The 27743-nt window shown below is 42.7% G+C and overlaps 2 protein-coding genes across 3 annotated transcripts in view; both read left to right on the plus strand.

Annotated features, from left to right (window-relative positions):
• The window catches only part of SULT6B1 (sulfotransferase family 6B member 1), a 17209-nt gene extending 14411 nt beyond the window's left edge, over window positions 1-2798 (plus strand). The window contains exons 6-7 of the mRNA XM_034657313.1: window positions 370-526; window positions 2136-2798. Of these exons, the coding sequence (XP_034513204.1) occupies window positions 370-526; window positions 2136-2266 (288 nt within the window). The 3' untranslated portion in view covers window positions 2267-2798. The remainder of the gene's footprint in view (window positions 1-369; window positions 527-2135) is intronic.
• Window positions 2799-8781: 5983 nt separating this feature from the next.
• EIF2AK2 (eukaryotic translation initiation factor 2 alpha kinase 2) overlaps window positions 8782-27743 on the plus strand; it is a 35106-nt gene continuing 16144 nt past the window's right edge. The window contains exons 1-11 of one of the 2 annotated variants that reach the window (XM_019794766.2): window positions 8782-8998; window positions 13857-13988; window positions 14364-14484; window positions 16181-16338; window positions 18110-18236; window positions 18802-18881; window positions 19042-19111; window positions 20729-20763; window positions 21988-22050; window positions 23679-23801; window positions 27078-27197. In XM_019794766.2, the coding sequence (XP_019650325.1) occupies window positions 13870-13988; window positions 14364-14484; window positions 16181-16338; window positions 18110-18236; window positions 18802-18881; window positions 19042-19111; window positions 20729-20763; window positions 21988-22050; window positions 23679-23801; window positions 27078-27197 (1016 nt within the window). In that variant the 5' untranslated portion in view covers window positions 8782-8998; window positions 13857-13869. Of the gene's footprint in view, window positions 8999-13856; window positions 13989-14363; window positions 14485-16180; window positions 16339-18109; window positions 18237-18801; window positions 18882-19041; window positions 19136-20728; window positions 20764-21987; window positions 22051-23678; window positions 23802-27077; window positions 27198-27743 lie in introns of both variants that reach the window. The other variant, XM_019794765.2, reaches the window with a different exon arrangement.

The following is a 27743-nucleotide window of genomic DNA, read 5'->3' on the forward strand; positions in this document are numbered from 1 at the left end:
TAAGGAGGGCACATATTGCATGGTGCACTGGGTGTTATACGCAACTAATGAATCATCGAACTTTACATCAGGAACCGGGGATGTACTGTATGGTGACTAACATACTATAATAAAAAAACATTNTGTTATACGCAACTAATGAATCATCGAACTTTACATCAGAAACCGGGGATGTACTGTATGGTGACTAACATACTATAATAAAAAAACATTAAAAAAAAAAGAAGTATCAAAGGAAGTCTAAAGATAGTGAGATAAATAGATGAGTTAGAGAGCTAGGCTTAATGAATCTATTCTGGCTAAGAAGCCTGTCTTTTTACAGCATGATTCCCATAGAATGAAGTTAATCCTTGAAAATTTTGTTTTCAGAACCTGGCTGCTGGAATAAAACAAAATGCTGAGTTGTTTGGATTCTCTTTAACTGGGGAGCAGATTCAAACCATCTCGGCCCAGAGTACCTTCCAAGCAATGCGAGCAAAATCTCAGGAAACGCATGGTGCTGTGGGCCCGTTTCTGTTCCGCAAAGGTAAAGTCGCACTGGGTTCTGGGACACCCATCAATTTGCATGTAATAGGCAATCTGAATAACTAGACCTTAAATTAAGACAGGATTTCCTTTTTCTCTCCCTCGACAAGAAGTTTGAACAATCAGTGCAGAACTAGACTGGCAGGTCACCAATATCTCAGTTCCTTCTCCCTTTCTGCTTATCACTTTGTGATGGCAATACAGTAGCCAGAACTCTGCCATTACATTAAAATTAAAGGATTGCTTTATTAAAATAAAAAGGGAAGAGCAAGAGACAGAATCACGTGTATTAGCTGAGTGGGGTCCCTTTAAAGAACTTTGTGGGAAGGCTCAGCGGTAACTTTGTACACCTCACTGGCCGCCTCTCACTGCACTGTTGGATGGGAACTGTGATTTTTTTTTTTTTAGGTAAGCACATTATTACCAAATTAAAAACAGGGTTTTGTCAATAAAGGAGGAGATAATGAATATTAGATAGGCAACTAGCTATCTCTGTCACTTGTTGATTTAACTACACTTCATTAAAGCATTCTAATTTCTTGCAGAAATTTACGATAATACAGTTTAGGGATTACCAGGGTTTTTTTATTGCATATATAATGAGAGTATAATGTGATTTAGAGACAGCACATATCACAATGACAACTATCATTTATCAGGCATCTATCATGTGTTAAACCTTCGCTGGGCGTAAATTTTAGAGAAAAAAAAAAGATATCAATTCCTCAATTTTACGAATGTGGGCACCAAAGCTCAGGGATATTAATTTGTCCACTGCCACAAATGTAAACATACATTTCAAAAGGTTATGCAACAAGGAACTTGCACCTTCAACCCAAATCACCAAAAGATTCTAAGGAAAGATGTAACTTCCTTTATTAAAAGCAATAAGAAAAACATATCCTAATCTCAGGCAAAATATTAACTTTCTGCAAAATTTTCAGTATCTGAGGTCTTCACAAAATCCTGTTGTAAAATGATAACTTCTCAAGGGGAAAAGTATTTAAAAGACTTTACAGAAAAAAAAATGACTCTCCAAAAGTGGAACTTTAGGTCTCAAGGCTTGAAACAGGGGTGGGGCTAGGAGATCACTGAAGCCTATTGTCCCTGCAGTGATCTAAAGAGCACGTCACCTCCCATGCCACCACCGATGGGGAAAGCCCCAGTGAGTACTGGTAATTTTACAAGAGACTTTCATTCGTTCTTATGACTAATTTTCTTCGTGTGTGCATTTTCACATTTCAAAGTGAAACGCTACACTGAAAAATGGTAAAATCAAGAAGAAATAGGGGTGGGGGATGGGCAAAAGGGGTGAAAGGGAGTGGGAGGTACACTTCTCTGGTTATGGAATGAATAAGTCACAGGAATAAAAGGCACAGCATTAGGAATGCAGTCAATGGTATTGTAACAGTGCTGTATGGTGACAGATGGGAGCTACACTTGCGGTGAGCTCCGTGTAACTTAGAGAGTTGTTGAACCTGCAACTAATGTAACACTGTGTATCAACTATACCTAAATAAAAATAAAAAATAAAATAAAGTAGCTCAAAAATAATCAGAAAGAAATATTCTAACAGATGTCCGGGTCTGTTGTTTTTTGTGTGTTTGCAGGTGAAGTTGGCGATTGGAAAAATTTGTTCAGTGAAACTCAGAACCAGGAAATGGATGCAAAATTCAAAGAGTGCTTAGCGGGCACTTCCTTAGGAGCAAAGCTGAAGTATGAATCCTATTGCCAAGCTTGATTTCTGGTCAATGCAGATACCAGGCGTGGATGTTTTATTTTCCTGACTAACAAATTTAAATAATGGAAGAAGAAGATCAAATAACCAAATAACGATAATTCAATAACATTTAGATATAATGTGAATTTAATAATACTGACAACATTTGACGCTTTTGAACTCAGACTTGTTTGTTCGCTTTTGGAGGAAAGGCCGTTTAGCTCCAAAGGGGACACTCTGGCTAATGGGGGATGCTGGGCTTTTCACTTCTTTCATGCTCTGGGTTCACATAAGAACATAAGCAGATACTATTAGAAACACGCCTAACTTGGTGTTTGAGTGTAGATGAGACAGCCCTCCCAATGATGCACGACTTTTTGTCCTCCCAGAATAATTCCTCTGTCTTTCACTACACATCAAAGCGTTTGTGGCTATCTCAAACTTACTGTTGGGGAAGTGTAATTCCAACTTGGCACTGAAGTCAGATGAGTAAATCCCATCCTCGTATGATTCAAGGAAAATGCATTGCTCATCTCTTCTGAGCGTGTCCCTGCCGGAGGCCCTGTGGAAGCCCCTCTCTTAAGGGGCTTTATATTTCTAGTTAACACAACCTTTAGTTCAAAGCTAAATATTACAGATGGTGTTATTGTGGCATAAAGGTGTTTCTACCACAGAGTCCCAGATAGTCATGTGGAATTGACAAGGGAAGGTAAAGCGTGTTCTAGAAAAAAACCTCTCCACAATCCTTAGACTCTTTACACCATAGCTAGTTACAGTTAAGAACAGAATGGTTCATAGAGAAGTTAAATAAAAGTGCTTTGAGAAAGACTGCAGGACTACTATTTCTGGTAGTATGATGGATTATGTAAACTGAAAACCTTCCTTCAGAACACCAAGAAAGGCTGGATTAAAATTCTTTAAAATTCTTTTAGTTGATAAGGGTGCCTGAGTGGCTCAGATGGTTAAGCGTCTGCCTTTGGCTCAGGTCATGATCCCAGGGTCCTGGGATTGAGCCCCGCCTTGGGCTCCTGCTCAGTGGGGAGTCCACTTCTCCCTCTCCCTCTGCCTGCTGCTCTCCCTGCTTGTGCTTGCTCTGTCAAATAAATAAGTAAAATCTTAAAAAAAAAATCCTCCCCTCCTCTGCTTTCTACTGTAAATCAATTTGTGTTTGATTTTATGTTTATTACATCAAAAGCATCCTAACTGATCTAATATTCTAAAAACCACTTCTTGGTAAAAAAGTCACTTCATTCACTAACTTAGTCAATAAGTATTTATTGAGTGCCTGCTATGTGCAGCCCCATACTGGAAATGAGATGTTGGGCAAAACCCACACTGTGTCCTTAAGTGTTTAAATAGAAATTAGTTTCTTTCTGTTTTTTTTTTTTTAAGATTTATTTATTTATTTTGGGGGGCAGGAAGAGCGAATGGAGAGGGAAAAGACAGACTCTCAAACAGACTTCCCCCTGAGTTGAGCATGGAGCCCCTCACCGCTGGATCTCACAACCCACGAGATCATGACCTGAGCTGAAACCAAGAGTCAGATGCCTGACCGACTGAGACACCCAGGCGCCCCCCATTTTTTTAAATGGATTTACTTATTTATTTAAGAGAGAGAGAGAGGGAGCTGGGGGAGGGGCAGAAGGAGAGGGAGAGAGAATCTTAAGCTGACTCCCCGCTGAGCACAAAGCCTGACACAGGGCTCAATCCCACCACCCTGAGAGCTCGACCCAAGCCAAAACCAAGAGTCAGCCGCTTAACTGACTGCACTGCCCTTCTTTTAATGGACTGGTCTAGGATGTGTGTGGTTCAGGTGAGGCTTGATCCAGAGCTCAAACAAGGACCTGATTCTTAATCTTCACTTCCCTTCACTTCTCAACTCTATTCTCTCAGCATAGGCTCCATTTCCAGGGAGGTTTCCCGTCTGCAGTACTGGAAACAGAAACCCCTGTAAGTATGTCAAGCATAAGGATTTAGTAGGAAACAAAATCGAATGTGTTGGAAGGGATGGCAGAAGGGAAACCAGGAGACTTCCGCTGTATCTGCCATCCAGAGTTCAGGACTGTGCCACTGCTGCCACCACTGCGGCCACCACGGATGCCCCATGCCCTCGGAGAACTGACAAGGGACCTGGAGTCCGGCTCCTGTACACATCACTGAACACAGGAGCGTACTTGGGAGCTTGTTCTGTCACAGAAGGATGGTCTTTCCCTCCCTTCCATCTTCCAAATCTTGCACCACTGTCCATCAGTCATCAACAGAACTCAAATGACGTCCAGAATTTTAACTCCATAGAAATCTGGAACTGTGATTTTAACCTCCCATACATTATAACCCAGGGGATAGGGAGACATAGAAGGGAGTGAGAATGGAAGCTAAATAAAAATTAGCAATATCTAGTGCAGTCCACTGCTTCCGCTAGTAATCTTTCAAGCCAACAACAGAGCTATGCTCCCATCTAATGCTGCTGTTCTGCCCTTCAAATGAAAACATGCTTATCCTATCCCCTAATCTTTACACCCATTGCTATGTGATGTGCCTTCTTCTTCTCTTTTAGACACAAATTCCAGCTTAAGACACTCTAACCTAAAGATGATCTTATAACATTAACCACCACTAGCAAATCTCATATAAAAGGAAAGGATAAAGCAATGAAAAGAAGCTCATTAACACCTACAAAAACAGCAAGGAGGAAAAATGTGTGGCTTCTACTTTATTCTGCAGCAGGAAATGAGACTATAGTTGGTGTTATTACTTCCTTATTCATTGTTCTCTTTGCCCTCAGAAATCTTCCCAGCCAGTAGCATGACATAAACTTTCAATCCTGAAGGATTTGAGCCCCAAATGTCCTACCTTGTTGAACAGCTATAGATTTCCATTAACATGTAACACTGAACAGGGAATTACTAGAAGCAACTTTGGAGGAACTCCTGGGTTGAAGACATGCTTGTCCCTGACTCTGCTGTGCAGTTCCATCACTATTTTCCCTTGGTGATACATATCGATCAGCCCTGCCTGTTCGGGAACTCCCTTATTTTCTTGCTGGCCTGATGGCATCATGAACCGGCAATATCCAGATGCAGTTTCAAATTCCCTTTCAAGGAATTATGTGTCCTCTCGTGCAAACACAGCCCGATGGCATAGGAACAGGAAGCACTATTTTGCAAGTGCATAACTAGTGTTATATTTTTGTTTTATTTTTTTAAAGATTTTATTTACTTATTTTAGAGAGAGAGTGTGTGTGCACGTGGGCGCATGTGCTGCGGGGAGGGGCAGAGGGAAAGGGAGAAGCAGACTCCCTGCTGAGTAGGGAGCCCCACGCTGGCTGATCCCAGGACCCTGAGATCATGACCTGTGCCAAAGGCAGATGCCTAACCAATTGAGCCACCCAGGTGCCCCAAACTAGGTTTAACTGTGGGACACAACCCTCTCACTTTTACTGTTTCCTGAGTTCATGTGTCCTGGTCATGAGAAAAACAGCAATTTGGTTTAGAACATAACTGCCCATGAAGGGCAGCACACCCAGCTTGCTAACTGCTCTCTCCTACTTGGGGCTATACCTGAGTCTTCATTACTTCACCCTATCGTCCAATATGGCCAGCTGCTTGGGGGTAATGAGGTTCATAATAAAGTCATTGAATCCTATGGCAGTCTCCTCTTTTTCTGTAAAATGGGTTTCTCAGTGAGAGATTCAATGACGGTGAGCAAGATATTCAGAATGTCCACCGATGATGCTGCTGGCAGAAGCATTGCAGGTCTTAAGGAAAAGCGAATCCATATCTGCAATAAATGTTTACCCCCCCCCAAAGGGCAAATCCCTGCCCACTCCATGGTGGAAGGGTCCTGGCGTTACCTTTCTGCCACAAAATGGCTGGCTGGTCTCTCTTGGTGTGTGGTCCTCTCCACTGGGGCCCAGAGTTGGTCCCTGATGTGAGAATGTTGGGTGCTCAGCAGCCAGATCAGCCTTGCTGAGAATTTCATGTTGATGACCTCACACATAACCTATGTTCCTACTGCCATAGTCTCCTCATCCCTTGACCAAGCACCGGGGTGGCCGGGGAGAAGAGTGACTGACGTCTACAGAAGTCTTCCTGCCCACCTGCTTCTCAAAAGCCTCCTCAGAAGCGGATGTCTTTGACGAACATACACAATATACTCATACTCTGTGTCCAGCTGGTTTACCCACATCGTTTCCCTCGGGCTACCTTGTCACCAACCCTCTGATCTTGTTCCTTCCAAATCTCTGAATATCCAGACACCGGTTCTGTCCAAGCCACTGGCTTTCTCTCTTTCCACATGACAACTAAATCTATTATTGCTCAAAGTTGTGTCCCCGGGGAGGATTTCCTTCCTCCCGCTATCCTTGAGGGCCACCTCCCAGGGGGGCTATCGTAGTACCTCAATCCACTTCTGATTAATGCCAGTGTACTGTGCTTCATGCAGCTTTTCCGCTCTCAGTCATCTGGTTACAGGGAACTCCCCACGAGCTCAGTGATGTGGGTTGACAGAGCAGGGGGGGACCGTCATGGGGGTCTCACTGAAATCAGGGAGCTGTTCCAACAGCAGCATCTCCCATCCACATTCCCTACCTTCCGTGGCCAGTCATTACAGAGCTTTTCAAGGATATGGATGCTCCCCACTCCAAGATTTTTCTCAATGCCTGAGGGGGGAGGGTCCTCTGGATCTTCTTGGGGGGCATGGTTACGGAATGAATCAACAGGTTATGTATCATCAATCTACTCCAATATTCCTGACTCCCTCAGTAGTTTTGATTTACCTGTATTATCTGGCATCACAATTTCATTTAATATGGTCACCACGGAGCCCAGATTGCAGTAAACCAACTGAACAAACTGTTAGAGCCGTTTCCAGCTGCTGTGCTGGAGCGCATAATCTGAACTATGTTCACTTTTTCATGCCACCTTTAGAATCATTTCCATGCGTATTTCCTTGGTTTCTGCTGATAAAAATTAGTAAAATCTTACAAATCTTTTGTTGTATAAACTGTCTCCTCTGAATCAGAGGAGCATCTTGGGGCATGCTAGCATCTGATTCTAGTTCTGGGAGTGGAAGCGTGAGGTAGGGATGGGCATGCGGAGAATCAGCCCCTCCTTGTAAGGTGACTACCGCGTAATCTTCACACCAGGCCGTACCAGTCTTACCAAACAAGGCTGGAAGGACTGTGGACACTCAGCAGAATTTGGGGGGGGCAGTACTTACTTGGATCCACACAAAGATCTACCCAAATCCCAGGGCCTCATTCTTTCTCAGTCAATGCCCTCTTCATAGAAGAGGCCTGGGGAAGCTACAAATTAAATCTGTATTGCACAATTCTGCTACCTGCAGCATCAGATTCTGCACCTAGTTTTGCAACATTGACCCTCAGGCTACGTGAAATAAGAGGGTTTTTTTCTTATTTTATTCTTCTGGGCATTTATTAAAGCTTGTATCCTCTGACCATCCTTGAGCTTGTCCTTTCCTTTCTTTAAACTCTCAGAGGCTTCAAAAACTCAGACAAGTTGTCACTGCTACTGCCTTGCCGCTGCCACAGTCACCACACACCCACAAAACTGGCAAATGGTCTCATGCAGATCTCTGCCATTGCTGCAGCTTTTTGTCATCTGGAAATTCCCCAGAAAGGTGGCTCTGCCTCCTACCTACCTTACAAACCTTCCACCAGTACTTCCACATTTGTGGAATTTAAATCATGCCTAGGACACGAGCTATAAAGAAAATATAATGTGTAGCCATTGATACCCTGAAATTCCAGGGGGATTACTAGAGCCAATGCCAAATATTGAATGTATATCCGAGGTCCATCTTGGCACCACCTCACTCCCTCACTCTAGCTAAGATGCTGAGGGTACAGACTTCCGGTTCTAATCCTAGTTCTCGTGTTTTCTGACTGTGTTACTTCTCTGTGCCTCAGACCTCAGTTTTCATATCTGTTAAATAGGTATAGTAATGGCACCTACTGTCAGTATTGTTTTGTCTTCAGCAGTCCTCAATCACAGTGTCTGTTTCTTATACATCGAGGACTACTTAGTGGGGCTTTGGTAGGGAAACTCCTCACGGTCCCACAGGGAGCAGGTGGCTCTCCTAACTGCTGGACTGGCTGGTGCTTAGAATGGCGCTGGCAAGTACGTGTTGAATGAATGGATGGATGGGTGGAAACTGACTGAAGGAAGGCTGTGTCCCCAGGGCTCTTCATCCCCCAGCCTTGTAAAGGTGAGGAAGTAGCCAGGTGAAGAGCGGACGGAGCACTTTGGTGTTTACGGGCCTGACCTTGAGTTGAATCCCGGCTTTGTCACTTACCAGCAGCAGGGCTCTGGGCGAGTTAATTTACTCAGTTTCTTTAATCGTGAAATGGAGCGGATAATGTCCGCCTTGGCCGACTGCCGGGGCCGGGGGACCGCCGTGTGCTCCCTTCCTCCCTGCTGACCCTTCTCTCACACGGGGGCGGGGCAGGGGGCTCCGGGGTGCGGCGGGGGGCGGCGCGGGCGCGGCGAAGGGCGAGTCCCTGCCCGGGACCTGGACGCTGGTGAGCCCTGGCCCGGCCGCGCGGGAGCGCTGTCCGAGGCCCGCCGCCGGGGTGCGGGGCCCTTCCCGGAGCCCGGGAAACAATCACGCAGCGCGCTGGGGACCGAAAGCCATTTTTTTTCCCCCGCGAAGAATTTCTGTAAGAGCAAGTAACGAATGTCCCCGGCCGGAGTGCCGGGGTGGCGGGGTGGCAGGGGATCTAGCGGGAAACAGGTAAGTAGGGAAGTATGACAGATGGGAAATATGGAGGCCTGGATTTCCCATAGATCGGCTAAATAGGCCCTGGCTAAAAATCTCCTGCCTACACAGTTGCAGTTGTTTCCCAACTGCCCGAGCTTAGCCCACCGAGCCCCATCCCTCACCCCCACCCAGCTCCGTACCACCCTGTCCCCCATATCTTTTCTCAATACTGCAGCTGCCGAGGGGGTCCTTTCAGTCAGAACAGGACACTCCTCTGCTCGGATCATCCCGGTAGCTCATCATCTCATGAGAATTCCGTCAGTGGGGGCGCCTGGGTGGCTCGGTTAAGCCACGGACTCTTGATTTCTGCTCAGGTCATGATCTGGGGGTCGTGAGATGGAGCACAGCCCCCAGCCATCTGGAGCCTCCCTGCCTCCCTCCCCCTAGGGCTCCGTGTTCCGCAGGGAGCCTGCTTGAGATTCTCTCTCTCCCTCAGCCCCTCCCCACCCCTCCTTCTGCCCCTCCCCCCAGCTCGCTCGTGTGTGTGTGTGTGTGTGTGTGTGTGTGTGTGTGCGCAAATAAATAAATAAATCTTAAAAAAAAATCAGTATATGGCACAGACAAGGCCCCTTGCTCTCTCCACTGTGACCAGACAGGCCTCACTGCTTTGGCAAGCACATGCCTGCCTCTGGGCCTTTGCATGCCTGTTTCCCCTTTCTGGAAAGCTCTTCCCCCAGATTCCTGCAAGGGTCATTCTTCTGCTTTACCCTGTACTTCTTGGCAATGGCATCTCATCACAGCAGCCTTCTCTGAACAACCAGCTATGTAAAAGAAACCCTGCCCTTCCCTGACTGTTCTCCCTTATTCTGCTTCAGTTTTCAATATAGTAGTTATCAACCAGTGACATTGTTTTATGGATTTGTCTGTGTTCGTCCACTAATAAGTTCCCAAGACCAGGGTTTTGGGCGCTGGTACCNATATAGTTTTCAATATAGTAGTTATCAACCAGTGACATTGTTTTATGGATTTGTCTGTGTTCGTCCACTAATAAGTTCCCAAGACCAGGGTTTTGGGCGCTGGTACCACCCCAGAACCTACTAGTAATAGCTTCTCATTAAATATCTGTTTAATGAATGGTAATTCCTAAATTCTCTTTTGAATTAGAGAATAATGAGACTTCCTATTGCCTGTGATTTCTTTAGTACTCAAAATAGCTCTCAAAGGAGAGGTAAAAGATAAACTCTGCTGTCACTGAGGAGCTTAGAATTTGGGACAGATTATGCTCTTCTCCATTTTGCTTCGTTGAACCTGAAAATCCATAACCCTGGACCTGTAGTTCATTCATTTGAACAATCAGATACTAGTTGAATGCATGTTGTAGGCCAAGCATTGTGCAAGACCTGGAACGGGCTGGGTGCACAGGGAGCTGGTAGTCAGCCAGGAGGGACAGAGGCACAAAGTAAGATGAGGACGATGGGCTCAGGAGTAAGATGGATACATAACGCCCGTTAGTGATTTTTGCTGGAGATTTCCTTTAGGAAAATGTTAAGGTAGAATCAAAACAAGATTTATTGACAATAGTTGAAAAGTGCTGTTTCTTTTTTCCAGAGTTGGAAGTCTTTTTCAAACATGTTAATTCAGCACTTTCTTAGTTCGCACATATATTTCACTTAAATTCGAACTGGCTTGTCACTTTGATGATTGGCAGTTACTTAACAGTAAAAGTGCTGAGGATTTAATGCAGTTGATAGAACTTCAGGTTATAATTGCTAAGGGCTCTTCCGTAACTGCTGTTCTGATTTCTGTGATCCCCTCCCAATGTGATATACGGTCTCATGGTTGTAACCAAAGTAAAGGACACTGGTTCCTAAAAATAATGGTACATCACAAATCCTTATCAAGCACCCTTGGGCCAGGCATGTTCTGGTATTCAGGGAGTTTTGGACTTTAGAAAGGTAAGGCAGCATAAATCCTGTCTACTATAGAATGCTCTCAGGATTTGGGGGCAGCACTCTATAATAAAACAATTTTTGTAGTGAAATGTATACGTGGACAACAAAGTATCATAAAGACTATAAATAGCTCATGTCTGCTCAGGTCTAGACAGGGGGCTACAAACCTATCGAAAACAAAACAAGTGAAAACAAAACGAACCTCAGTGTTTAGTCCTTTTTGGATTTCGGAGTTCCAGACCAGGAGTGCCCTGTATTGAGGGTTAATGATGTGGGGGACTCTGCTGGATGCTTTTCATCTGATTTATTCCCCACAGTAGCCTCTGAATCAGGTGTTTTTATTCCTGTCTTCAGGTCACAAATGAAAGGTTCAGAGAGGGTGTAGCCCAGATCGGTGTGGCCTCTAAAGCTTGACTGTCTCCAGGACACTAAGGAGTAACGTGACGGCTTTGCCTTTGCGCAGACTCTAGGAACACCCAGCACCGCGCTTCCAGCCGCCACCATGGCTCACCCAAACCACGACAGCAGCCTCTGCTTGGTCTCCTTGCTTCTGCTCATACTCCGCTCCACTGCCCATACCTGTCCCTGTCCCCAGATCCTGTTCTTTACATAGTATCAGAGTAATCATTTAAAGCATAAATCCAATCACATCCCCCCTCTACTTAGAGAATGTCCAGTAACTTCCTATTGCAATTGGAAAACCATCCACCGGTTCCAACCATGACCTACAAGGTCTGTGTGCGTCGTGCTGACCTCTCTGACTCCTTTCCTACTCTTTCTTCCTCACTCACTGTGCAACAGCCCCCTTGATCTTTTTGTTTTCCCTTCAAAGGCCATGCTGGTTCCTGAGATACTCTTCCCCCATATCTTGATATGATGGACTTTCTCATCATTCAGTCTTCATTTAAAATTGCCTCCTAAGAAAGGTCTTTCGTGACCACTGTGTCTAAAACTGCCTCCCCCTTATCTCTGTCCCCACCTACCACTCACCCTGTAGGCCACACCCCTTTTAATTTCATTATAGCACTTCCGGCCCTCTGGTCATCATATTGTCCACTCCTGTTACCTGTTTCTGTGCATGGTCATTTCTGTCTTCCCTCAGTGGAATGCAGGTTGGGTGTGAATTTGTCTTGTCCACATCTGTATCCTCATTGTCAGAATAGTGCCTGGCACTTGCTAAGCATTTATTGAATAAATGAAGAAAGGATGCACGGAAAACAGCAGATGAAGAGAAGGGAGAAGATGAGGGGGTTTCAAGTAGAGTATCTCATTTTAATGAAAAATTTTTTCATTTTCCTATACACCATGCAAGTGTTCGGCATTTACTACTTGCCACTGGGTATTGGTGATACCAAATGAGGGAGACATAGAACCTGCTTCCCAAATTGCTCACTGACTGGGCTGTTATGGGAGCTGGGCAAGGTGGAGTGGTGGGCCCTTGGGGGAGGACTGGCTACCCCTCCAACATCAAAGAAGACATGCGAGCCTTACAGGTGAATGGGAGTTGCCTGGTGGAGAGAGGGTGCAGATATTGCATTCACAGCAAAGAGAAAAGCAGGTGACAAGTCATTCAGGTTGGGGAGCTCTGCAGATATTTTGGTATTCGTTCATTGATTACGGAGCCCCTATTGTAATAGCCTGGCCCCTTCCCTCTTGTAGCTCATGGTCTCTTTTGGAAGACAGTCAGTTATATAAGCAATTGCAGGAAAGGGGAGAAGAGCTGTTGTGGAGCATTGAACCAGGACCTCTTCGAGGGTGTTTGGGAAGTGACTTCTGAGCTGAGAGCTATAGGGAATAGGAGTTGACCAGGCGAAGGCAGTGGAAGGGTAGAGTCAAGAGCATTTCAAGGAGGCAGCCTATTGGACAGAAGCAGTTAGAGTCAGGAAACAGTCAGGGGTAGAGGTGTTCTTTTGTATAGTTGGAATTTAAAGCCATAAGTTTAGAGGCGGTCACGAGGGTGGTGAGTGTTAGTAGAGCAGAGAGGAGATCTAAGAACAGGGCCCTGGGGCACTGAAATATTTAGAAGAAATGTCTGTTCAGGTCCTTTGCCAATTTTTTAATTGGGTTGTCTTTTTGTTGTTGAGTTGTAAAAGTTCTTTATATATTCAGGAGACTGGACTCTTATCAGATATATGAATTATAGATATCCCATTCTGTAGATTTTCATTCTCTTCATAGTTAACCAACTGAGTCACCCAGGCGCCCCCGTTTTTACTTTTGATGAAGCCCAATCTATCTGTTTTCTTTTGCTGCTTGTGGCTTGTGCTTTTGCTGTCATCGCAAAGATTCCTTTGCCAAATCCATGATTCTGAAGATTTACCCTTATGTATTCTTCTAAGAGTTTTATAGTTTTGGCTCCTCTATTTAGATTCTATATTTTTTTAGATTTTCATTGTGACTTAAATCATTGCTACTCTCTTAGTCTAATGAGACCCATCAACGGGGGTCATAATTTACCCAGGTGCATTTACCTACAATTGACTAATGCAAATTTTAAAGGGAAGCTTTTTGGGATTTCATAGGGGAATCTATTTCTGTATAGTGAAATCTTTAATGATTTCATAAACTTCACTTTACATACATACTCTCAACCTTTTCCTTCTCAACGTGAAGAATTCTGATTCTACCCGTATAGCTCAAGCAGGGATAAACCTGTACTTGACCCTCAATGGAAGCAGGGAGCAGAGTGGAAGAAAAAGACCCCTTTCCTTTTTTGGCCAGCTGAGTTTTGAAAGTAGAACGTTTTGGAGAAATTAGCTTGGTGTGCAGATCATGGGAGAAAAAGATTTTGTAAGAAAGTTTTCTCTGGATTTATGTGGGGCTCAGATGAGTCTTATAAAGAAGATTCTTTTTATCCTGTTTTGTCTCCTACCCTGGATTGGGAAAATCAGGTTAGATATGCTCTGTGTCACTTTTTTCAAACATCTCTTCTGTTCTAGGTTACTAGAAGAAATGGCCAGTGAGCGTCCACCAAGTTTTTCTATAGAAGAACTTAATACATACTGTCAGAAGCACAGTTTGGTACTTAAGTATTATGAACTGTCTAAAGAAGGACCTGCGCATAACTTAAAGTAAATTGCTATTTTAAAGATCTTTTTAAAGTAATCTCTCCACCCAATGTGGGGCTCGAACTTACAACCCCAAGATCAAGAATTGCATGTTCTACTGACTGAGCCAGCCAGGCACCCCCAATTGATGTTTTTTTTTTTTTAAAGGTGTATCTCTATAAGATAGGAACTGGAAGAATGGCACAATTTTGAAGTCAATAATTTAGCTCTAGAGCAAAGATGATGTGCTGTTTTGCTGTTTGAGAGTGACTGCTTAAATTCTATATTGAACGAGTTAAAACCTTCAAGGTAGTCACAGGAGGCAGTGTGATTGGAATACTTGTCCTTAGTCAATGCATGGATTTTATAGCATTTTGTGAATATTGTCTTTGTAATCAGGTTTACATTTCAAGTTATCATAAATGAGAGAAAATATTCAGAAGCTGAGGGTAAATCAAAGAAGGAGGCCAAAAATGCTGCAGCCAAATTAGCTCTTGAAAAACTTAATGAAGAAAGCAAGGTGAGTAAATTCCTTTTTTTTTTTTTTTAAGATTTTTTAAATTTATTTGACAGAGAGAGCACAAGCGGGGGGAACAGCAGAGGGAGAGGGAGAAGCAGACTCCCTGCTCAGCGGGGAGCCTGGTGCAGGATAGGCCCCTGGGATCATGACCGAAGCTGAAGGCAGACATTTAACCAACTGAGCCATCCGGGCGCTCCAGTAAATGCCCTTTTTAACTTTGTGAGAAAACACCCACATACAGAGTAAAACCATTTGCAGGTTCTTTTCCTTTCAGGAGTTCAGTATTTTTCTTCCATCTCCATTTCTGTAGAGCCCTGAGTCAGGTTCATCTAGGAGTGGTGGGCAAAGCCTGCCAGTACCTATTTAGAGAGCCAGCAGTAGAGAACGCCTCTGAAGTGGAGCGAATGGGAAAGGAAACAGCGAGAAATGAGCTGACAGGTTCTGGCAAGCATCCCTCCACCCGACTGAGGGATGGAAGGACCTTGGGGAAGAAGGACAAAGGACAGGGATGGAAGGACCGTGGGGAGGACAACAGATGAGCAGGACAGGTGATGGAGAGCGAACATCCGTGGAATTGGTATCCTGGAGGCTGAGAACAGAGTGAAGAGAACAGAGAAAGCTATCTGAAGAGATTCCAGTCAGAAGTGTTTCTGAAATAAAGGAAGACCTTGATGCAGACGGAGACAACTCAACAGAGACAGGAAAATACAGAGCTGCCAACAATATCGATCACTGAGAAAGTCCTGAGCTCTAGGGATGATGGAAAAACCCTATAAGCATCCTGGCAGAAAAAGGAAATTATTTAAAATGTAAATATGAAAAAGAAATATCATGCTGTCCACAGCATCGTTTCAAACCACAGGATAGCAGAGAACTGGCAGTAAAATGAGACAAGAAATCGTTGACATATGGGACCAAAGAGGATCGTTTCTCAGATATTGAAAGTTTTGAAAACATTGACTTTCAAGATACTTTCCTGAACAATCTTCCTCGATGATGTCACCCTTGTAACCCAAATTGGGAAAAGTAATTTCGGCAAAATTGCAAACTCACAAATTGTTAATGAGCCAGAAAATCAAATCAAGAAGTTAGGAAAAGAACAATAGAATACCTTTCCCCGAAAAAGCAGAAGAAACAAAATAGTAACAAGGCCAGATGTTAATGTAAAAGAAAACCAAGAAATAATAAAGAAGGCCAATAAAGCCGAAAGTTAGTTCTTTGACAAGATAAAGTAGAAAAACTTGGGAAAAGCTTTTGTCAGATTAGGAAAAAGGTACTGATAAGAGTGGAACGAATGGTGCTGTTGTATTCCTCTTTCCCAACAAGGTGTGATCCAGGATATAGCTTTACTTCAATATTGGGTATCTTGTTTTTTGAGATTTACAAAGGATAAAGCGAGCTAGGCAGTGTTCTAGTATTTTGCATGGATAAACAAGAAAGTTGACTATTTTGTTTTTCCGTAGGAAACTATAAAAGAAAATGGGTGGTTCCTTTCCTATTGTTAACATTTTTTTCTTGTGGATTTTTTCTGGTAGAAAAGATATATACTTAGACTTTTACTTAAGGTAATAGACAAGGACAATACATAAATCTGAGTTGTCTTTGAAATTATTCATTTAGCAATTTTATTAGAGGAAATAAAATGGTTAAATCTTTGTTTACATCTGTATTAAACAAGATGTTTTCTTCTTTGTAGGCGGTTAGTCCTTTATCAGTGCCAACAACAGATACTTCAGAAGGAGTAGGAGTAGGGTCCATTGAGAACTTCATAGGCCGTTTGAATAGGCTTGCCCAGAAGGAAAAACTCTCCGTAAATTATGAGCAATGTGAGTTGAAAGAATATGGGCCAGAAAGGTGAGATGTAGTTCAGCTTTTCCTTCTCTTTCATTGTATCTGAGCAATAGAATGGGCTTGTTTTCTTGTCTCATTTTCCAGAGATATTTGTCCTCCTTTTTGAGACCCTTTGCATGAAAGATTTTATATGACTTACACATAATTGGTCATCTTCGTGATTAAAATATGAAAATGCTTAATGGCTGCGGACTTGGGACCCATATACCATAATGGATCAAATCTGGGGAATCCTTTATTTCTGAGGTATATCTGGATGGTTGAGTCTGCAGGAGACCTCAGAGAGAATGGGGTGCCCCTGCTGGGGGGTGGGGGTGTGTGGAGATGTTTCCCTCCCAGAGGTCACAGTGGGAGTGGCTGTATGATAATGACTGGACCACACGTATAGGTAAAATGACTTCTTTTCACCATCGTCAGATTAGAGAGCCATTTATCTAGGTGCTGACCTTCAAATTAGGTTAAATGGTGTCACTCTCTAGACAAATACCAGGCCTTAAAAGAAATGGGTTTTAGCCATAGTCTGAGGACACCCGGATTTAAAGGGACTACGGAGGGTGGGACCGAGTAGAGCTTCAGAGTTGCCAAGACTTTGGAAGTGAAGATAAAGAATGGATAGGAACTGGGAAAAGCAGAAAGCAAATGAACCTGAAGGAGATTGTTTCTTGGCTACAACCAACCCGTTTAATGAGAGAGAGAGAGAGAGAGAGAAATCTAAATGGCAAGTAGTCCAAATAACCACGTCAGGATACCTAGTTCTCTGAATTGACTGAGTTATGGACTTTCTAACTCTGATGGCTTTTAGGCCAGAGCCAGGAAGAGGAAAACAGAAGTGTATTCATTGGCATGAAAGAGTCCAAAGTGAATTGTGTGAGTCGACCTCAATAAAGGAGGGGGCTGTTTTATTTTTTCGGAGCTCACCCGTTTGGTTCCTTGGGATTAAGCACTCTAACATGAGTTGCCTAAAAGAGAGAAGTCTCCTTAGGGGTGCCTGGAAAAATAGGAGCTGTAGAAACCACCCGGTCACTCCGTCTAATTCTGCCTTCAGGGCAGGGAAGAGTCATCTGGTTGGGTGTATTTGTCTCCACGGCAAATAATATGGGGATAATTTTGAATTAATGCATAGTAACTCCCTGATACTTACCATGTCCATTGCTTTTCCATTCATATAATTGTCCAAGGATCCTTGCCTCACCACAAATGTTCTTACATCTAATATGAGGAGGGTGTGGACTTCATGGGGCTCTTGCACTGTAGGGATTTCCTTAGGTTTGGGGGCACATGAACAGGGGGCAGAAAATGCTGAAGTTAGAATGAAATCTCTGATTTGCCCATTTCCCACAAAACACTGTGAACTGACCTTACTGTTTCTCCTGTAGAAGTCCTACTTCCTTACGCAGGCTTTTTCTTTCCATTTGAGCGTCTCTGAAAAATTCACCGGATCTCTCTCTTCCTTCTCTACCTCCATATCTTTTGACCTTTGAGGATTTTTTAAAAAAATCACTGCTGAGTTCCTTTATCACCAGATCTTTCAGTGAAGCAAAAAGAGAAGTTGCCTGAAAAAAATGCAAGCTGAGGCCTCAGCCAATCCCGGTTATTCCGGCAAATTGGTCAGCGTCTTATCAAAGATCTATATTCTACACGATACAAACTGCAGACCTACCCATTAAATGAGTGTTATATTAAGGTCTTTGTTCATCTGTGTTTGCTTCCAAATCCTACGTTAGGTTTACTGCTTTTTGGTATTTGTGTAAATATTTTCTGTCATTTCTCCTAGATTTTATTATCGATGCAAAATTGGGCAGAAAGAGTACGCGGTTGGTGGAGGTGCCACAAAACAAGACGCCAAACAGATGGCCGCTAAATTTGCATATGATCAGATACAGTCAGAGAAAAACTCAATGGTACGTACTGCCTTTGGGTGTAACTGTAAAATTGTAAGGTTCTTTTTGAAGTTGATTTGAGGAAAGACTGCGTTTAGATGATGCCCAGACAGCCAATCACATAGCTTAAAGGATTCCTCCCTTCTGTGTTTCACCAGTGAGCCACCAGCCATGGGGCCATAAGGCCCAGAGAGCAAAGTTCTGTTGGCAACTTGGGGTTGTTGTTGTTGTTGCTGTTTTAAGATTTTATTTATTTGAGAAGGAAAGATCGAGAGAGAGAGAGAGAGAGAGAGAGAGAGACAGTATGAGAGGGGGAGGGGCAGAAATAGGGGGAGAGGGAGAAGCAGACTCCCTGCTGAGCAGGGAGTCCGATGTGGGATGTGGGACGTGATCTCAGGACTCCGGGATCATGACCTGAGCCGAAGGCAGACGCTTCACCGACTGAGCCACCCAGGCGCCCCCAGGGTTTTTTTAAAAATCCAGATCAAGCATCCATAAATAAATGTGATAGCACACACAGACTAAGCCAGTATGGAGAAGTAATGTAATTGCTCTTAAAACTCCTAAGGGGTGCTCTTTCTTTCAGAAAGATGACTCAGTATCAAATGATTCTTGGGCATCTTCGTCTAGCGACTCTGGAAACAACACTTTGGTGAAAAGCATATTGTAAGTGTGGACAAACAACTGTGATCATTAACAAATTCAGATTGCTGCCTGAGAGAGCACATTTTTATGAAAATGTTTAAGGAGAATTTAGAGAAAGAAATTCTGATCAACAAAAAATAGGCAGAATTCACAAGATAATGATTATCCCCTTTTCTTCTAGTGCTTCTAGATCACCTCTTGAAAATGATATCTCACCAAATGCACCAGAAGGAAATTGTAACAGCAACAGTGTAAATAATTCTTCATCTCCTCTGGTATAGTATTAGCATCTTGCTGCCTGATAATCTTCTTCTCTGTTGTATTTCCTCATTGAAAAAGTGTCTCCAGTACTCAACCATAATTTTTCTACTTTTATCTCATGCACTCTTATTTCATGTTAATATGTGGCAGCATTTTGGCTTTCTCCTTTCTTTATTAACCCCTGTTCTTCACATGCGAAATTCTTCCACCATTCACTTCCATCTTCTTCTCCCTGTTCACCTTCATGTTTTCCTATATTCCTATGATCTTGCTTATCTTCTACCAATAGGATGCTACTTAAAATATCCATTAATATTTAGTCTACTCCTGTTTTAAAAAAAATCCAAACTAAACTTAAAAATCAGATGATTTTTATGGTGACAATTAGTGTTACATAAGTGCTATATCTATAACGAACTATAAGCAAATTGATAAAGAAAAGCAACTCAGAAAAATGTAGAGATCTGGACAGACAATTCAGAGAAGAGATACCCAAATAGACAACAAAAATACGAAAAGATACTTTACTGCGTAGTAATAGGGAAAATGCAAATCAAATCAACATTAAGGTGCCTTTTTAAACCCATCACTGTGGCAAAATTTGAGTCTGGCAAAATACTAAGCATCGGCACAGCTGTGTTCCGATTACCTGCTGCGGGTGGAAGAATAAGTTGGTACAACCATGGCGGAGAACAGTTTGGCAAGATGTAGCGAAATGGAGGGTGTACATGCCGTGCCTTCAAGCAGTTCCGTTGCTGGGGATGTCTACTAGAGAAGCACTCCTGTGTATGTACAGAGAAACATATGTAAGCTTGTACTTGCAACTTTATTTGTAACTGGAAGTGGCTTGAGAAACATTGTCCATTAACAGAATGGCTAAATTAATATACTGTAGTCATAACACAGTGGGAAGTGGTATGAGCTCAAAAACTTAGTTTGATGCTCCCCGCTCTGTCTCAACATATTCAAATTGGTAAAACTACAAAACCTACCAGAATAAAAGTGAATATGAATAAAGAAGAGCTATGTGAAATTAATTTTTGAGATATAGTGAAGATTCCTCTTTTTTTGCTAAATATTAAAATTAAATTAATAATTTGTGCTAAAAATGAAATTATTAGCATTTCCANTTTTCCTTTTTTTTTTTTTTTTTTTTTTTTTTTTTTTTTTTTTTTTTTTTTTTTTTGCATTGCCATTTTTAACTGGTAACCAGATAAGAAACACTTGGGGAATTATTTTAGACTGGATCCCTGAGCTCCGTCTGTGGCTTTAGCTCTGTGGAGGGCTGGGATGCACGCCTTCTTGTTGAGACCCACTGGCCCAGGAGGTCTGCAGGGAGTCCGTGGTTGGCTTCCACGGAACTTGCCCTGATTGCTTTTCTGTCCTGCCTGCCTTATCTGTCTGTTTGCTATAACAGATGAGAACATTGATCTAGCCAAGTAAACTGAGAAGCAGGGCTTGATGAGAGTGCACAAGTTGTTGAGGCTGCTCATCTAATGGACCAAAAAATGTCACAGAGCCATCTAAAGTACAGGAGGAAGAAGAACAAGATAAAGCAAGATAACTGATTTAATCATCTGAAACTTGTTCATTTTCTTTTATTACAGAGCAATTGCAGAAGTTGTGAAAAGAGGGTAAAAAGGTGGGTATCATTATGCAGTGCACGTTTTTGGAAATGAAGTTTTGTTTCAGACTTAGGTTGTTAACCTTATTTACTAGGTCTTCTGTGTTTGTAGAGTACTATATACCCTTCTTTGAGTGGAATTTCTGAAGTAGAAAGCATGGTTCAGGATCCCAAAAAGCTTGAAATCTTTAAACAAATGATTTGACGTATGTTGAGAAGTCTTTGAATGTATGTACACACTGCATTGTAGATGAAAGGCCTGTGGGGGTATCACTAGAGTCCGTGGTTAAGGGTGTTATTTTGGACGAGGTTGACAGAAGTGAACTTGGAGAGGCATTTCCAGAAAAGTGCATTATTTTGCAGACAGGCAGGTAGGGTACAGATGGCATAATGACTTGGGTAAGAAAAGCAAAATATCAAATGGTAATATAAATGATGGCAGATTGGTTTCTTGAATGGAAGAGAAAAACAAGGACATAACTATAAGTCATCAGTGAGGGCGAGATGGCAGTAGGAGACATTATGGGCCATCAATATATTCTGAACAGTAGGAGATGTGCCAGGGAAGAATGTTCCAGATGTGGGCATTTGGGTGGAGAGAAGAGAGGTGTATGTGTAAGGTGATCTGGCTGTCAGCCCTGGTTATCATGGTAGTGATGAGGGATGAGGAGAATTTGCAAGACAGACTGTACGGAAAGATTTGAGGGAATAGAGTTCCAATAACTGGGTGAAGAAGAGGCAAAGGAGAAAGGATTTGAAGATTGGTTCATGTGGAGGAGACGCAGACAGGAGTCACTGGCACTAATGGGGTTAAGGAAGTTCAAGACTTGAGGGCTTAGGAGGAAGATAGCAATTTGAATTTGTTTCGTTTTCAGTGGGGTTTGAACTTCCAATAGCATGTGGCTCACCGCCAGCCAGGAATAAAGTACAAAGACTAGAATGACGGCGCAAGGAGATCGATTTCCTTTGGTTTTGAGAATGTAGGGAAGAAAGGAGAGGCTGGTGGCACACCAACATTGAATGTGTTAAGGCAAAAAAAAAAAAAGGACTCAGGGAAGGAATGAAAAATTATTAGTGGGTGGAGGAAAACTCTCAGTATATTGTTTTGTAAAGAAAGGTTAACACTTTCTACCCTGCAATTCTAATACGTGACTCAAAATATTTTAAAAAACTAGTGCATGACATAATGTTCTATTTTATTTGAATTTTATTTGAGTTTTATATCCTTCTCTTAAATTTTAGAAGTTTGGCCCCTACTTTTAACTCTCCTGTGACCAAAGAAAACAAGTACACTGTGGAAGTCAGGTAAGAGGGAAACATGTAAAAAATAATCTGTTTAAAGGTATGTTTGCTCATTTGACAAAAGCTTCTGAAGGGACTGTTGTACATCAGCCAGGTTAAATTCTGTTTCTTCCTGAACAGTTTATTTTTTTAAGTACAGACCCCCAAAAGATCATTATGTCTTGGAAAAGTAATGTTTAGATGAATCCAAATGGAATGCGGTAAATGTAGATCTGTGTGATACTTATGTGAGTTTCTCTGACACACATGGAAGTTTTTAATATTGAAGGTAAATATTTCTATACACCTGTGATTTTTTTTTTTTAAAGACCACTGAAGGAATCCGAATAGATCCACTTGGATCTGTTTTCCATTTTCCAGCTCCATTCCAGATTTCACGTTGAAAAAAGGTTCCTCTTGTGGTAGATTATGGTTTGGGTTTGAACGAACTATCTAAAACAAATGTGAAGCCTATTTGCAACAGAAGGACATTGAATACAAGTTTAAAAAAAAACAACAACAAAGAATCAAGAAACATTTGAAAGTACCTCAGAGATACCTGGCTCTGTGCTGGGCGTTGGATTTATAGGGGGAACTACTAGAAACAGCGTCGGCCCTCACCGAGTTTTGTGGGGATGATATTACATGAAAAATCTGTAATTATAATCTATGGTCAGAGGTCTGAAGGGAAAGCAGTGACATGGTAAGAAACGGAAATAGGACCCTTGGGTTTAGTGTGAGGGATGAGGCAAGGCTTTCTCTGGGGTCGCCCATGTGGGGGCGCCTGGAGGATGAGTTAGCATAGGGAGGAGGGGTCTGTGACTTCGCCAAAGCAGAGCATGTGGGAAAGTGAAGGTAGGAACAGTATGTGAGTGTTCAAGGGGCAGAGGCTGTGTGCTTGGAGTGCGTTGAGCAAGGGCGTGGTGCCATGGACAAGCTGGGGAGGGAAGCACGAGACCCTGGGAGGCCATCTAAGGACTTTCTGGGGTTTGCCAAAAGCAAAAGGATGCTATTGGAGAGTTTAGGCACAGAGAGACATGCTCAGAGTTTTTCACCCTGCTTGCTGTGTGGCTCATGGATTGGAGCAAAGGAGGGAGAGGAAGTGAAGTTTCCCAGCTAGCTGAGTTCTGCAGGAGGCTGACGGGAGCGTGGACGGGTGTGAAGATGTTGGGGATGGGAAAGTGGGCACACACCAGTGACGTGTTTGGGGAGAACAGTTGGCAGGGCTTAATAATGGAATGTGGGGCAGGAGAGAGGGGGGAAACCAGGTAGTTCCAAACGTAGGCAGGCTCAGAGAACATGCTCATGTCTCTTATGACAGCTTGGTGGTAGCTGGGGAGCTGAATATGCTGGTTTCTTCTGAAGTTTTATACTTGAGATCAGAGTCTTTATCATGGCTTTTGTACAGTCAGAAGTTGAGCGTCATCACCAGCGTGATTTGTTACGTTGGGAGCAGGAGCGGGAGAAACAAGGTCTTTGTGATTCAAGAGTTTTTGTGGAGTGGACTCTTCTCATACAGAAGGGGGCGCCATGTTTGTTATATAGTTTGTTGTGTGGTGACGTTAAGGGGAAGGGGAGGAGTTGGGCGGTTCGGGGGGTGGGGTAGGCAGTGACCACTGAACTCAGAATAACAGTGGCATTTCTCTTTTCAGGTTTGCTAGTGATTTTACAGAAATAACACCGATTGGCTCAGGCGGATACGGTCAGGTTTTCAAAGCAAAGCACAAAATTGATGGGAAGACTTATGTTATTAAACGTGTTAAATATGATAAGGAGTAAGTAGTACATGTTTGTCTCTTCGAATGAGAGGCTTTGTGAACCTGCATGATGCTTTTTTTGTGTCTCTCCTTCATTAGCATATTCTTTACTTTTTTCTAGTCTTCCTTAAAAATGTCACTCTCTCATCGGGAGCTTGGCTTCCTCTGACATGACCTCACTTTACTGTGGTTATTTCCGTAAAATAAATGGATAGACCATTGATCATTCTTTTGGTCCCGTCTTGATGAAAACTGAAGTTATAGAATCATCTGACTTACAGTGACCTTTGAGATGTTCTGGTCTCCTCTCCTTGTTTTACGGATTAGGAGGGTGAGACCCAAAGAGGCGAACGGATTTGTCAAAGGTAAAAGCTAGCTGGGAACGGTCCCGTTTGTCTATTATTGCGTAATATGCCACTCCAAAATGTAGTGGCTGAAAAAGAACAAGGTGTTATTATCTGTCACTGTCCTGGGAGTTGGTGGTGCTCATCTGGACCGTCCTTACGTGGGATCTGTCATGCATTTGTAGTCGGAAGTCATCAGAAACTTGGGGGGGGGGTTGCACCTGGATGGCTCAGTCAATTGAGCATCTGACTTTGGCTCAGGTCATGATCTCAGGGTCATGGGATCAGCCCCACATGGGGCTCTCTGCTCCAGCGGGGAGTCTGCTTCTCCCTCTGCCCCTCCCCTGACTCGTGCTCTCTCTCCCTCTCTCTCTTTCACAAATAAATAAATAAATAAATAAATAAATAAATAAAATCTTTAAAAAAAAAGAAGTCATCAGAAAGCTTGGCCAGGGATGGCCGTTACAAATGGCTAGCAGTCGAGCTGGCTGTGGGCTGGAAATTCAGCTGGGATTGTTAATCAGAGTGCCTCCACATGGGCACTTCATGTCACCTGGGCTTCTCACAACTTAGTGGCTGGGTTCCAAGAGGGATTGTCCACAGAGCAAGTCATCCCAGAAGGGAACAGGAAAGCCTACTTTGACCTAGACTTGGAAGTTTCACATTATATTGGTTAAACAAAATCACTAAGGCCAGCTCAGACTCGAGGAAAGGGCAAATACACTCTACCTCTTAATTTGAGGAGTGGGTGCATGTACGGGGAGGAAAAAAATTGATAACCGTCTTTGGTCACTACCCATGATGGTAACAAGGTGGAGATTTATTTTTTTAATTTAATTTTATTTAAATTCAATTACTTAACATATAGTATATTATTAGTTTCAGAGGTAGAGTTCACAAGGTGGAGATTTAGAACTTGTTTTCTGGAGCGCCAATCCACTGTGTTCCCACCGTAACACATTGCTCCCCATGTTTGTTTTATGTATTATCTGCACCTACTTCCTCCCACCCCCCACTTACTGGATAGCAGAACTCCTTCAGAAAAGAGAGCACGTGGTAAGGAGGTATTAAATCACATGCTCACTAATTCACCAGTCTTGCTTGTTGTTTTCTGACAGTTGTGCTATGTGTAACTTGCAGACCTATCTCTCAAGGTCTAGGAAGAGATGGGAAAGGGACATGGGCTAAGGAAAATGACGTGAAAAAAGGAGAAGTGGAGTCCTAGCCACTCCTCATCTCAGCCAGACAAACCTACTTCCTGTCCCATGGACAATGCCTTGCAATTGAAATACCTTTGTATCCACCTGGCATCAAAACAAGGCTTTCTCTTTCCACATTGTTTTGTGTGTGGGTTTTTTTTTTTTAAGATTTATTTATTTATTTGAGAGAGAGAGAGAGAAAGAGAGAACATGCAGGGGTAGGCGCAGAGGGAGAGAGAATCTTAAGCAGACTCCATGCTGAGCATGGAGCCTGACACAGGGCTTGATCCCAGGACTTAAGCTGAAACCAAGAGTCAGATGCTCAACTGACTGAGCCACTCAGGTTCTCCTCTTTCCACATTGTTTTGCTTGACAGGAATGGAGCATTATTCCTTCCATTCAATAGCATTTTTTTAATGGTAATAAGGATGATAAGGGTATAGTATCTTGGACGTTTTTATTGGCTTCATAAATTGGCATAACACAATTAAGAATATACTTGGAATATTTATACACCATGACCCATGGGTTGCCTGTCTGGGAACCTATTCTAAGGATATTATCCAAGTGATGGAAAAAGTTATATAGAAGATGTAAATCACAGTGTCATTTATAACAGTGAAAAATTAGAACAAACCAAATGTCCAGCAATGAAGAAGTGATTAAATATGTTTTGTTCTCTCCCTGCTCAATGGCTATTTTGCAGTCATTAAAAAAATGAGGCTTATGTACTAAAATATTTACACATGAAATGGTATGATGCTGGAATTTGCTTCAGAATAATCCAGGGGAGATGGGGAAGTGGGTAAGAGCATAGATGAAACAAGATTGGCCAGGAATTAATAACTGTTTCATCTGGTGATGGCTAGGTAGTGGCCCACTAATCTTTTGTACTTTTGAAATCTTACATGAGAAAGTTTATACATGATGGTTATATAGATTGTGTAGCAAGGAAAATGATAAAGATAACCTGTTATGTGGAGAAATAAGATAAAAATTATATACTGTAATTACAAGTATCTAAAAATGTATAGAAGAAAGACAATATGAAACAACCCAAAATAATAACTGATTGTATTAGGACTATTGATACTTTTTCTTCCTTTATTCTTATAAATTTTATGTCCTATAGGTATATGACTTTTCGGATTAAAAAATGGAATTATAAAATGTTTGCTTACCCTTTCTCACCCTTGAAATCTCAAATTTATTCCTCGTAGCATAGAATTATCTTCGCTCTTGACTCCACATCCCTGTAAATCTCCCACATGTGCTGTGCAGTCTCACTTTCTCTGTGTCGATGATCTCCTTTGTGTACTTTTGCTACACATTGAAAATTCTGATTTATGTTCTTCAAGTTGCCTGAATTACCCTCGCTGCCCAAAAAAGGTTTGCTTGTGAAATCCAAAGTGATTTTAACACAAGTCTAAACAAAATATGTGTGACTTAGCTACCAAAACTCGCGTGACTGGTATTTCAGAGACCACCACGAATGACTTTTAAATTGCCTGATATCTGGAATTAATGAAGTCACTGCTTTTTCTCTTATATTGAGAGCGAGAACAGCTATGTTTTTTTTTCTGTGGTGTTCGGTGTTTCCTTTTGCGTGCTCCTGGCTTCCATTTCAGTCAGGGTGTGGGAACGATGGCGACCGTTGAGTACGGGAGCCTGTAGAGCTGTCTTCTGTTACTGGACTTGTAGTTTTTATGGGGATGTTTAATGACACTTCTATGTTCCCTGTTCCTTTAAAGCAAGAAGGTAGAGCGTGAAGTAAAAGCTTTGGCAGCGCTTCGTCACCCAAATATTGTTCACTACTGTAGCTGCTGGGCTGGGGAGGATTACAATCCCGAGGACAGCATCAATCCTTCAAGGTAACTAAAAAAAATTCTCGTAGCCCTAGTAGGAGGGAGGAAACTGTTACTTACCAGGTGTGGGCCACCAGCTAAGGCCATGCATCGTGACAGTTACTGTCACCACCACAAACACTGTGACACTGTTAGGTCTCCAGTCACCAGGTAAGGAAACAATGAGCAATCTTTTTGTGGCTCCTATTCCTTGCTCCAAACTTGCTTAATTTTTTTTTTTTTTAATTGTCCTCCAGTATTTTCAGAATCTCAGGGTTAGGCTTTTTGTCGCCATTATTCCATGTGTAGGCTGGCTCACATGCCACAGCCTCAGGCCAGGCTGTAAATGCAGCTTGGTGAAGAAAGTCTGATTGTGTTATAGACACTATAGCTGGAAGCAGTGGCCAGCACTTTTCTGTCTTTCTCAGAGGCCCCCTGTTGATGGGGTGAGGTCAAGAGGGACTCTCTCTTTTCAAAATTTTTGAATTTTTTAATTTTAAGTAGGCTCCATGCCCACCCTGGGGCTTGAACTCACGACCCTGAGATTAGGAGTCACATGCTGTACTGGCTGAG

Source organism: Ailuropoda melanoleuca, chromosome 4 (assembly GCF_002007445.2).
Source record: "Ailuropoda melanoleuca isolate Jingjing chromosome 4, ASM200744v2, whole genome shotgun sequence".
Taxonomy (NCBI): domain Eukaryota; kingdom Metazoa; phylum Chordata; class Mammalia; order Carnivora; family Ursidae; genus Ailuropoda; species Ailuropoda melanoleuca.